This window comes from Simochromis diagramma, unplaced genomic scaffold (assembly GCF_900408965.1).
Source record: "Simochromis diagramma unplaced genomic scaffold, fSimDia1.1 OVJJ01000419.1, whole genome shotgun sequence".
NCBI lineage: Eukaryota > Metazoa > Chordata > Actinopteri > Cichliformes > Cichlidae > Simochromis > Simochromis diagramma.
In genome coordinates this window covers 3,182,744-3,195,037 of record NW_024387244.1, presented here as the reverse complement: position 1 = coordinate 3,195,037, position 12,294 = coordinate 3,182,744, and the positions used below count along the sequence as shown (strand labels likewise).

The 12,294-nt window shown below is 42.8% G+C and overlaps 1 protein-coding gene across 5 annotated transcripts in view; it reads left to right on the top strand.

Annotated features, from left to right (window-relative positions):
• Positions 1 to 12,294, top strand: part of tle2b (TLE family member 2, transcriptional corepressor b) — an 83,084-nt gene that overhangs the window by 60,415 nt on the left and 10,375 nt on the right. For 2 of the 5 annotated variants that reach the window (XM_040052660.1, XM_040052657.1), the window contains exons 7-13: positions 1,556 to 1,736; positions 3,082 to 3,098; positions 5,131 to 5,271; positions 7,124 to 7,177; positions 10,678 to 10,845; positions 11,173 to 11,323; positions 11,920 to 12,089. In XM_040052660.1, coding sequence (XP_039908594.1) covers positions 1,556 to 1,736; positions 3,082 to 3,098; positions 5,131 to 5,271; positions 7,124 to 7,177; positions 10,678 to 10,845; positions 11,173 to 11,323; positions 11,920 to 12,089 — 882 coding nt within the window. The other 3 variants (XM_040052659.1, XM_040052658.1, XM_040052661.1) reach the window with 3 other exon arrangements.

The following is a 12,294-nucleotide window of genomic DNA, read 5'->3' as shown; positions in this document are numbered from 1 at the left end:
AGCGGCAGCTTAAACCAAACTAAACGCTCGCCGTTAACGTGTGGGAGCTGTGGCGCCAGCATCGTTCTCCTCCTCTTCTCCACCACTGTTGTGGAGCTATGTTTAGCTCACAGGTGCTTCCTCAAATTTGAAGGGGGGAGCTTTTCGCAGCTGACAGACACTTTACACCTGGGCACAGTTTGCATTTCCCTGTGATCTTCCTGCCATTTTCACCCACAAACTTAAAATAATGTGGATACTTCCAAAACATAAAGGCTTTCATCGCTGCCATCTTACTTGCAGAGCTACGTGCACAGCGAGACCATTTGGCAAATGTTGATCATGTGAGCGGAAGGTCAGCGAGTGTAAGAGGTCAGATTTGAACAGGAATGGTTTATTAATCTGAAGATTTGACACAACTAAATAATGAGTTGCCTGAATCATCAATTCTAGAACTTTACCAATGCTCATATTGTGCATATGATCTGCTTGTCTGTATATACATATATATGTACGCACAGAGAGACACAGTGATGCTCCTGAGTGCTGTAGTAGATGAGGCTTTCCACAGCTTGTCAGAGCACTGATCACATTACTGTCTACTTAAGGCCCTTTGTTCCTCCCAGCACTACAAACACTGCTGTCTCTAAGGTGTGTGTGCTTTTGTGTGTGTATGTGTGTCTAATACACCGGCTTGACAAAACAGCACACAAAAACACATCATAATGCTCCCCTCAGGATAATAGCCTTTCTTTATCTGTAGCTGCTCCTTTGCTCTCCTCATTTTTCTCATTTTCCTCCATCTCTCTTTCGTCATTTTCTTTCTGGATTTTCCCCACAATCTTTTATCGTTCTCTCCATCTTACATCGGCCGTGTCCTCATTTCTTCTCTGCCATCATTTTTTTTTCTCTTACCTTTTATTCTCCCTGCTGCACACTTTCCTTCCCTTTCTTCCTGCACTCATTTACTCTTTCCCCTGTTCATGTAATTCTCCTTCACTTTTCATTGCTTCCTATGTTATTTCCTTCTGTTTTTCCTCATCATTTGCTCTGTGACTCAAACATTTTCATCCTTCCCTTTAATCCTCCCTGTGTTTTCCCATGGCCCCTTTTCTACCTTTTTCTTCTCCTTTATAATAAATCCCATTGCCTCGATATCTCGCTCTTCTATTCACTTCTTGGTTTCATTCTCAACTGCCTTTGCTTCCTGGGTGTACCATGATCATTCAATTTCATTCTGCCTTTCTTTCCTTGTCCTCTTTCCCATCCTTGGTCTCCATCCTTTCACCTGTTAATCCTCTAATCACTTTCACATCCTGTCCACTTTCATCTTAACATCCTTCTTCACCGTTTGGCTCTCCATGTGTGTTTTATTTAATTCGCCTTCTCCCTTTCTCATGTTTTTCCTCAATTCTTTTTCCAACCACAACACTGCCTTCCCCCTCACTTCACTTCTCCCGTTTTTCATTCCCTTTTCTTCTTTACCTTGTCTTTTCTAACCACACACTCCCTTGTATCTCACCCTCCCTCCCCTTACTCCTTACCTCCCCGCTACTTTCTTTCCCTGTGGCCACAGCAGCAGCAGCTCCAGCACCTGTCTCACCACGCCCCTGGCATCCCCCTGACGCCACACCCATCAGGGCTGTCCCTGGGCGCAGGGGGCTCAGGACTGCTGGCACTGACGGGGGCTTTGGGGGTCTCAGCCCACCTTGCCTCCAAAGATGAGCGCAACCACCTGGACCCTGAACATCTCAGAGGTAAAGAAGCGTTTATCCTCTTCGTTCTCAGTTTTGACTGTGAAATCAGGATTATGTGTTTTGGTAGAGTATTTGTCATGAGGATATTCTGAGTGAGCAGCTAGAATAAAAGACTGTGACTTTGAGCAGCGTTAGTCTTTTCTACTATTGAAACCGACTGCCTTTACTTGCACTCACACTCATCAGAACATTTTGTTTCTTAATGTGGACGTTTTTACCCCTAAAAATCCCTCCAGCCCTGAAGTGTATCACGGTTGTTCCACAGTGAGAATCAGTGTACTTGTTTTTGTTTCAGGTTTACACAAAGTGCTTGATCGATGATAAAATCAATGACAGTATTGAACATTTTGAGCAGATTTGGTTAGCTAGTTCTGTACATGTGAGGCTGAGGGAAAGGCTGAGGGAAAGGCTGAGGGAAACGGCGCGTGCACCTATCGAATGTCAAACGTGCAGAGATGATTTTTTGCTTCCTAAAATGTGTCTGTTTTCCAACATTTGCATTTCTGATTTTTGTCTTTAATTGGCTTCATTTGTCATCCTAGAATCGGCGGATAGTAACTCGTGACAGCTGCAGAATAAGAAAAAGATCATTTTTTATCATTTTTAACCACACAAAATGTAGTCAAAAACGCAAAGCAGCACTATACATCATCTCTGACAGGCAGCTGCTTTGTAATTTGTCCAGGAACTCACCTTTTGGACTCAGTTTGAACTTTCCTGTTTCGATTGCTGTCTTACCATGACCAGATGTATTCATGGCCTTTCTGTAAATGCAGGAGAAACGCTCTCTCCCTATGAACTTCCTTTCACCCCGATAGAATATCTTATCTTTGTGCAGTTTTTCCGGCAGCGAGCCAAGAGAGACTTTCTCATGAATAAACTGAGAGCTGGAAAGAAAAATGGAAGGAATCGGTGAGAACAGAAACGGGGGAAAGATAAAGAGATCACTGTGTTCGTATTGTCACGTTAAGCATCTGTGTAAGAGCTTATGCATGTCTGCAGCTGTGTGTGTTTCTGTTCTTACATATGAGACGAAGAATGAGGGAAAAGATGGTGAGCGTTGATGGCAGCAGGGGAAGACAGCGAGCTTTGTCTGCTTGGAGAAGAGAGAGAGGGAAAGATAGAGAGGATAGAGGAGGCTGGAGTCGGGCACAATAGTGGGTTTGTATCTTTATTAGACAGAAGTCGTCGTAGTTCAGCCTAACCTTGGCTGACTGGGGACTGTTGTTGTTGTTATCGGCACTGACGTCAAACTTTCTCTCTTCTCCCCATTTTCCCTTCTTCATCGCTCTCTTCTTTTTCTCTGCTCGGTTTTCTTTCCTTCCCTTTCTCTGCCCCAACCCAGAGGGAGCGCCCAGCAGGGTGAGTAGTGTTGCATGTGTGTACCTTGATGTAAGTGTTTTGTACGCCCACGTTTCACCGTGTGCACGCGCGTGTGTGACAGTGATAAACTGAGGGAAATGGAGACGCGCCGCAAAGTGGCCTCTAAAAAAGGCAGTGTTTTGCTGGAGCTCAGCCAGGAGTAGCACTGCTCAACACCGGCACAATAGCAGCTCATCACCATCAACCTTGAGCTTCTCAAGGTTTTCCACATTATACTAACGTCTGAGCTCGCCGCATTCGACCGTTATCTGGAGGAGCCTACGAACTGAGTTAATGGACTGTTTCTTTATCAGCGCCACAAATATTCGGGTAATCTACAACATATACAGAACACGAGGAAGGATTATATCTGAGTTAATGTTAAATGCTGCCCAAAATACCCCAAAATAAGAAATGCAAGTAAAACCGCTAAATACTGGCCGTGAATCGCCAAATATTCCTGAACAGCAGATCCAACAGCGATTAGATGCTTCAGAGTCGAAACTATCCTTAGTTAATATTAAACCTAATGTGCAAAAGTGCCGTCGTCACCATGAAGTGAAATCGCTGCACCAGAAAATCAAAATGCTGTTCACCATGAATGGATGAACAGTTCAAAGGCTTATGGAGTTTCTAGCCTGCAGGAAGTAATGTAATGTTTGAACACATGTTGCTCTAAGAGCAAAAATGATCAGTTTACCAGCCCGGTTCTAAAAAAAGTTGGGCTGTTGTGCAGAATGGAAATAAAAACAGAATGTGTTGATGTCCAAATCTGAAAAAGATGTTTTATTAACAGCAGAACATAGGAAACATGAATGGATGCATGGTGGACGCAACATGTTTCAAAAACTTTGAGATAAAATGAACCAGATGCCAGAAGATTATTCGACATGAAACAAAAAATATAACAAGTTTGGGTTAGTTAGTTAGTTAGTTAGTTAGTTAGTTTCCATCAGAAGCAGCAGAATTATTTGTATGAAAACTGAAAAAGAAACTAAAGAGAAGAAACTTGAAACTGGGTGGAGGGGAGAATGTGCTGGCAGCGGTGGGGTGTTGTTAAAAATACCAACAAGTCTTTGTTCTAGCTTTATTGTGAAATAAAAATGATTTAGGGCCGCTGCTGACTTTACTTTCCCTCGCTCTTTCTGCAGTGAAAACCTTAGCATAATTTAACTGCGAGCACAATGCCGATTGTTAAGCACCAAGAAAATATTTCTCTCATGAGCGGAGGTTTCTGCTGAACTTAGCCAAGCATTACCGCATTTGGGGATGAAAGGGAGGAGGAGGAGGATGCATATCAATTGACATTTATCAGAGAGCCCCACGCTGGCAAAAACAAGTTTGAATTTGAAATGGAGGGGGGAAAAGGGACAGCGAGAGGAAGTGAACAGAAGAGGAGAAAAAAGGCGGAAAAGAATGACACGAGGGAAATTTGCGGAGCTGCACTGAGGTCCATTGTGTAGCCTCTTCTCTCGTGTGTTGTGCTCCTTCCTGCCGTTCCCGTGGGCTCCTTCCTGTGTGACTCACTCGTGTGTTAAACCCTCGCTGTTCTTGTCCTCCCCACGGGGGGACAGAGAATGACAAGTGGCCCTCGCCGAACCTCCGGCCCTTGCCCCAGTCCTAAAACAACACAATGCTTTGATCGGGTTTTCAGAGTGCTGAGCACCAGGAAAGGCTTGTAAATATACCTGCACAGCTTTATTGGCCAATAATGAGACTCATATTTTACATGAAGACTCCTGTGTCGAGGGAGAGCAGTAATTAGCTTTATAGGCTGGCCTGTGCGCCGCTATGACCGTGTCTTAACCTGTGCTTGTGTTTTTCTGTGTGTGTGTGTGTTTTGTGTGCTTTTAATGTCTGTTTTTCCATCCACTGTATCTCCACGTGTTTACTTTGCTGTGTTTGATCATTTGCGAGTGTGACGTGAATCTGCGTGTCATGCCCTGGGCGGTCGTTACCTGTGCTTTTGCTGTGAGGTCGTGTTCACGCGTTCATACTTTTGATTGTGTTCCTGTCTTTTCTTTTCCCCCAGAGTAAGTCGGTGTCATCCACAGACAGCCAGCCAAATGAAGAGCGCCAAGGCCCATCAGGAGGTTACGCCTCCTCGCAGGGAGGAGCTGAGGCCAAGAGAAGGCGCTGTGACGACAAAGAGTCTCTCCCGCCACATTCCTACGTATGTGTTTGTTACCTTCACCAATGTGATTAAGGGTTGGTTCAGTAGTGAAGGACAGAGGGCGCTGCGTAGGTGGTGAATCTCAGATCAGATACAGAACTGGATCCAAGTGTTTTTTGGGAGGATTCTTTTCCATTCTTTCAGAATTTCTTCACAAAAAGCATATCGACATAAAATAAAATAAAAAATGTATATATAGTCTTGATGTTCTTAAAAAAAATTGCAGTGACCCAGATTCAGATGTCCTACACCAGGGGTGTCCAACTCCAGGCCTCAAGAGCCAGTGTCCAGCAACACAGCTGATTTAAATGCTTAAATGACCTCCTCAACATGTCTTGAAGTTCTCCAGATGCCTGGTAATGAACGAATTATTTGATTCAGGCGTGTTGACCCAGGGTGGTATCTTAAACCTGCGGGACACCGGCCCTCGAGGCCTGGAGTTGGACACGGTGTGGACACAATCTCGGACCCAATCCAAGCATGTTGCAATGGGAATTTTCAACCTTGGTGACAGGAAGCGTGTTATGTGACTTTGTGCTTATAATCTGAGCCTGAAACGACGCCACTGAGAAAAATAAAATGCAGCAGCAGAGGTAACAACCAACGGGAGGAATCATAAAAGTTACATGTAAACTAACAACTTTTGTTCTTTATATCAACCAAAGATGTCTGTCTGATGTGTGTCTGTGTGGTTGTGTGTGTCTGTATGACATTGCCTATGACATTACGGGCCACCCGGGGGTCGGGGGCCCGTGGCCAATTAGAGTCGTGTTTGGTTTGGATGGGTCCAGTGGGGAAGAGCAAGCAGCCAGAGGCGATGTAATGCCAGAAGAGAGATGGCCAAGGCAGATAGCTGTAATGAATTAGATGGCTGTGTGTTTGCAGTCTGGAGGATTGATTGACACCGGGAGTCTGTCTGTGCAAGACGGCCTCCAGCTAAGTCAGTTTGGCATCAGCAGCAACAGTCCAAATCTTCCCATTAGTTCAGAAAGAGAACAAGCACAGAGAGCTTCCACTTTCTGAATGTTTTTCCTCTCTTTCCGTCTGTCGAGCCGAATTACGCCTCCCATTTCTCTCTGTTTGCCTTTTCCTATTCTATATCTTTCTCTGTCTCTTTACCGCTGTTTCTCAGTTCCTCTTGCTTTTTCGCTCACGCTCCACGCTCTACTTCTTGTTTCCTTTTCATTTTTATTCCATCTGTATTATTTTCTGCCCTTTTTTTCCCCCCCCCTTGAACTTTTTTCTCGTCCCTCCTCACCATCATTTCCACACTCTCTCTCTCGCTTCATCTCTTGCTGTTTTTTTTTGTGTGTGTGTTTTTGTTCCAGGAAGGAGGTTGTGGACATTGTCCTGTTTTGGCTCTGCATAATAAGGCACTGATGTCACTCCACACTGATGTCAATAGGAATATCAGGCCATGATCACATCAAAGCGCTGTTGCCATGGTGACTAAGTGCCATCGTTCTCACCCCAGAAAAAAAAAAGGAGAGAGAGATGGAGAGATGGCTAGACGAAGAGGGGAAAAATGTGCTGTGTGTGTGTGCGTATGACTGAGATCAAAACATCTTTGTACAGGGGGATGTTTGGTGAGAATATATGATACACAATATCTCTCTGTTAAATGTTGCATGGACGGTGGACAGAGATCGAAAGGAAGCAAAGAGCAGCCAGTGATATTGATATATCGATCTGTGTGCGCACTTGTGTGTCTTTATTATTTAACTTCTCCATGTACACACGCAGCATATTGTATCTCTGTGCTGGTGACTGATGAGGAAAAAAAAGCTGTTTTATCTTAATGGATCTTGAAAAATCATGTTTTCCCCTTTCTTCTATCTTCTTTGCTCCTCAGGACAGCGATGGAGACAAGAGCGAAGACAATCTTGTAGTGGATGTCTCCAATGAGGTGAGACGCCAGTCTTTCTAAATGATTTTGACAGCACCTTGATGTGGCTGTTATCAGCAGGTTTTCACGAACGCATATATGTAAAAGAGGTTGCTTGTAGTGATGAATCCACAGAGAATTGTCACTTGACTCTGCTTTTCCACCTCCACTCTGTGGAGCTTTTTAGAAAATTGTCTGCTAATTTTTTTTCCCTTCATGTTCATCTTCATAGGCTGTATATAAGATAGATATAGATTCTGGGTTTCAATATAGAAGCCAGATAGAGCTGCATTATCTTTAAAGGCCACCAGGGGGCAATAGCTGTGGTCGCAGAAAGATTTATTGTCTGTGGGGAAAACGGCTCTCTGCCGGGACTTTGGCAAACACATTGCTTCTCAGTTTATGGCCTCTATCACTCACTTTGGTTCCCACTGAATAAAACATAAGACCTGCTCATTACCAAACAGCAAAAGTTAGCGGCTGGCTTCTGAATTTAGCGGCTAGAGTCCGAAATCTCTTTCACAAGTTAGCAGAGGCCAAAAATTGAACTAAAAGGAAATGTTTTGTATCACAAGAGGTAACGCTCTTTCAGTCAAAAGAGCCAGCTTCACAGTAATGAAGAAAATATCTTTAATTGGTAATATTAGTGAATGCATGGTGGTGGATGACAGTTCATTATACGGGATTTACAGAATTTTTTCTTTGCTTTCTTGCCAGTCAAAACTGGTGGAGCGCACACAGCGACCAAACTCTGAAAGACCACTGGTTTCTTATTAATAGAAGTTCAGTCTAATTTGTGAGTGACCTATCAGGAAAATACAGACTGAGCTCTGTGCAACAAGTACTTAACATTTGTTAATAGTCAAATCTAATTAAACATCTCAGAGAAATGAAATTTAATTTTTTGTATAATTTTTTATATTTTCTTCAAAATATTTTGCTGTTTAAGAGTCATTGAAAGCATTCTTTATCCAACACAAGCTCTGTGACACAGAGGTGCAGCCACACATGAATAAAGCATGAGTCCAACATTGGAAGGACCAGTGTTGCTCAGGGAGCCTACTGCCACCTCCTCATAACCCTGCGTGTGTGTGTATATATATGTGTATATACGTATATATACATATATATACACACATATATATATATATATATATATATATATATATTTATATATATATATATATACACACACACACATACATACATATATATTATTAGCATCATAATTGGCCAAGGAATAAGAAATATTTCATATTATTAATATTAATTTGACTTGATTATTTCATTATTTTGGTTTAATTTGTTTATTATCATTTGATTAAAATGTTGCACTCCAGTTATTACTTTGTTCAGACTAATAGAGTAATCCTTTTATTTAAAAGTAGTTTTTGTGTTGTAAAACATGTTCACCAAGATATTCATTTTACGTTTTACCTTTGAATTTTTTTGCATTTTCATAAGAAAAATTTAAAATTTGGCAAAGTCTAAACATTTTTGCGTTTCAGTGATTCCTGTTTGCTTGCTTTAAAAAAAATATTGTCCACCTGGAGTAACCTTGGTGTGTGTGTTTGTGCATGCGCGTGTGTGTGTGTGTGTGTGTGTGGGGTGCATCTGTGAAATGTAAAACGAGTCAGCAGGTATGTAGCTAGTTCAGCTTTCTGCTGCAGTTTCCTTGTAAATAGGAAGAGCTCCTATGTAAGCTCATTATCAGCTGCCACTGTTTATGCTTTCTTCTCGTGAACCAAGTCTGTACACACACACACACACACACACACACACACACACACACACACACACACACGCGGTATTCACCTATTTCTTCTCATTTACCTCTTCTGTGTACATTTGCATCCTGTAGCTTCTGTTCTTCCATCTCTCCACTTTTCTCTCACTCATTCTTTTCCACTCTTCTTACCCCGCTCCACCTCCTTCTTTCCACCTCCTTCCTCTCATTAGATAACTGCAGTCGGCTTCATTTAATATATGCAAAGCCGTTTATGCCCCTGGAATATTTTAGTTCTTTAAATACTTCACGCAGTGTACCAAAATATGTTTCATCTAAAGCCTTCTGTATTTTGATATTGCACACAAAAGCAGAACCAGCCTCTTGTGTGATTTGGAAACTGGTGCAAAAGCATAGAGGAGAAAAAAATTTGACAAAAGTGGGTAATGGAAGAAAAAGGGGAGGGAAGTGTGTGTGTGTGTGTGTGCCTCTGTGTGCTAGAGAGACAACCTACATGCATAGGTTTAAACATACATGTAAGCTTGTGAGTACGTGTTTGCCTGCAATTAGCAGATGAATATGTGTGTGTGTGTCTGTGGCTTGGAGTAGAGGATGTTATTTGTGCTTGTGTGTGTGTGTGTGTATAAGCACTAAAACGTCTGTGCTGATCACTGTGACCCAGAGAGAAGTGCTGACACCAGCACTTTGCTCTGGGGGAGGCAACGCTGGCTCAACAGCGGCTACAGCCAGTGATGAAAGCATCCGTAACAGCAACATTATCTCCAGGTCCACACACTACTGCATCAGCAACACCGACAACCTCTGCTGCTTCATGTGGTGTTTCCTGAGCTCTCTCTCCCTTTATAATCCAAATAAACTCAGTGACAACAGAGTTGCTGTTGGCTTCATTAGGCTACTTAAAAATGAGAAGTAAGTTAAGTGCAGATGAGGATCTGCTATCTCAGGAAAACACACATTTGTCTTTTAGAAGTAATGGTAACTGTAGTAATTAAATAAAACTTGAAATAAAGGTCAAGACGAAGCTTGAAGCTGTCACTAAGAGCGACAGCGTTAATGAAGCCCCAGGTACCCCAGCAAAAATATTTTACTGGCACTATTGTTGGCCTGCTGTCAATAAGCATCCTGTCATCTGTGCTACTTATCATCTTTTAGCATTATTAATTGTTAAGTACTAAGAAGCTGATCCTGGAATTGACTTGGTTAAAGATTGCTCTGTTCTTCCAGTCTGTTCGGTCCCGGTACGGTTCTGGAGTGACAGAAGTTCGGGAGATTTTTGTTTGTTTGTTCGATTTTTCCTTTTCTTTTTTCCTGATGGCCTTTTGGCTGACCGACTGATCTCCAGGGCTGTGTGCATGAGGCCTCAGCTCACCTCTTTGGTTAACGATGTGCACTTCTGATTCACTGAGATGTTTCGCTGTCAAAAAGAAAGGCTTAAAATTCAACGTAATTTTTAAAGATAAACCGCCCAGCCGACTCCTCGGAGGATCTTTTAATGCAACTATGACACTCAACTATCATTCAGAGCACTTTTTCACACGTGCACGTTGGCTTCAAAAAGACATGTATACATATATTGGTAAAATTGTTATAGAAGAACTGCAGAAATGAGGACGAAGGTCACGTCTTGAAAGACAATATGCCACAGTGGAAGAATGCAGCGCTTTGAAGATCAGGATAGAAAGAGAACAAAGAAAGCATTGTGCGATCAGAAATAAGATCTCTTTTATACTCATGTAGAACATTAAATATTTTCTCACCTCTCTTTGTCGCTCAGGAGCCTAACTCTCCCGCAGGCAGCCCTCCTCACTCACCCCATGGGAATGGGTTAGACCGGGCCCCCACTCTGAGGAAAGAGCTTCCAGGGTCCTCGAGCACAGGAGAGGCACCGTCCACGCCAAACCCCCGCAGCCCAACCACAGGCAAAGCCAAGGACCCTGGACAGGTAAGATAAACAGTTGCTATAAAAATCCCTACTTTGCTTACAAAGCACAGTAATTTTTAACATTTCCAGTAGAAAATCTCTTCACTTTTTACCCTTAGGCCATTCATTGCTGGCGTATATTACGCTATCATATAGTTTTGCTCTGGGGTTATAAAAAAGCTCATACATTACTTATTTATGCACACTAAATGGCTCTGATACAAAACAAAAGTTTTGTTTTTTTTCACACCGAGAATGTTTAAGCAGTGTCATTCTGGAGGTTACTGCGACAGATCGGCCATGTTCCTTTTTTCCCACTTTCTTTTTTATTGTTTGACATCTCTGCAGATGGATAAGTCCCAGTCCCCGTTGTCTAAGTCTGGCACCCCGTCCCCATCCCACCGTGAGGCCCTTACCCCAGGAACACCAGGAGCTCCTGGTCCCAGCACCTCCTGCCTTCGCCTAGTCAGCAAAGCAGCAACCAGTGCAGATCCCCTTGGTGAGACTCTCCTGACTGATTGACAAGCCTGCTGTAATTTAAATCTAAAATAACTGGTTATTATAATTTCACTGTAGATAAAGGCCCTCTCTGATACGAAGCTATGGTGACACTGTTTTTTAATATTTGTAAATTGTACAGATCATCACAGAACCACTGCCCTTGACTTTCAAACTGAGCTGCTTTACTGCAGGTCTTTTTCATACGACTAATTAGGTCAAATCAATCTTTTAATTCAGGCTTTGTACCCAGCTGACCTCTGCCCTTCATGCATTTTAACCTCTTATCCCACTTTTTTCATTTCCACATTTGTTTATACTTATATACTGAATAATCTTGCTTACTCTACGGTTTTGTTGCAAATTTGCTTAATATGATCAAAGCAAAGTTGATATACTTAATAATGTGGATACAGTGTGGATTTGAGCGCTTCTTAGTCTGGTGTCAAACTCGGTGTATAAACAAAGTTTAGTGTAAAGAAACTTTTTCCATTCTTCTCAGTCCCTCTGTGACTGTGTCTGTGCTTGTATACTGTGCATTGTTCTTCCCTTCATCCCATCCTTCAATTCCTCCTTCCTCTTTCCCTCCCTCCCTAGCTCTCCGCAGTCCCATGTCTGTGCCCCCCGGTTCATACCCGGCTCATTTTGGCGTGGTGTCCCACGCAGGACTGAATGGGGAGCTGGCCAGCCCAGGAGGCTTCGGAGGGGCTCTGACTCTCTCCCCGCAAATCAGCGCCGCGGCCAGCGCGTACTCCAGAAGCCCCATGGTGTGTAAAGGCCAAATTTATCTTCTCTGTCAAGATCTGATTTATTGTTCAGACGCAAACTTTTGACTTTTGTAGCACTGTTCAAAAACTTGATGAATCACTTCTGCGCCATCAACTGCATTCGTTATATACTCGAAGCCGTCACATTTACATCCTCAAATTCACTTTCATGTAGTGCTACAGTCATAGAGAAGAGAAACTTTAC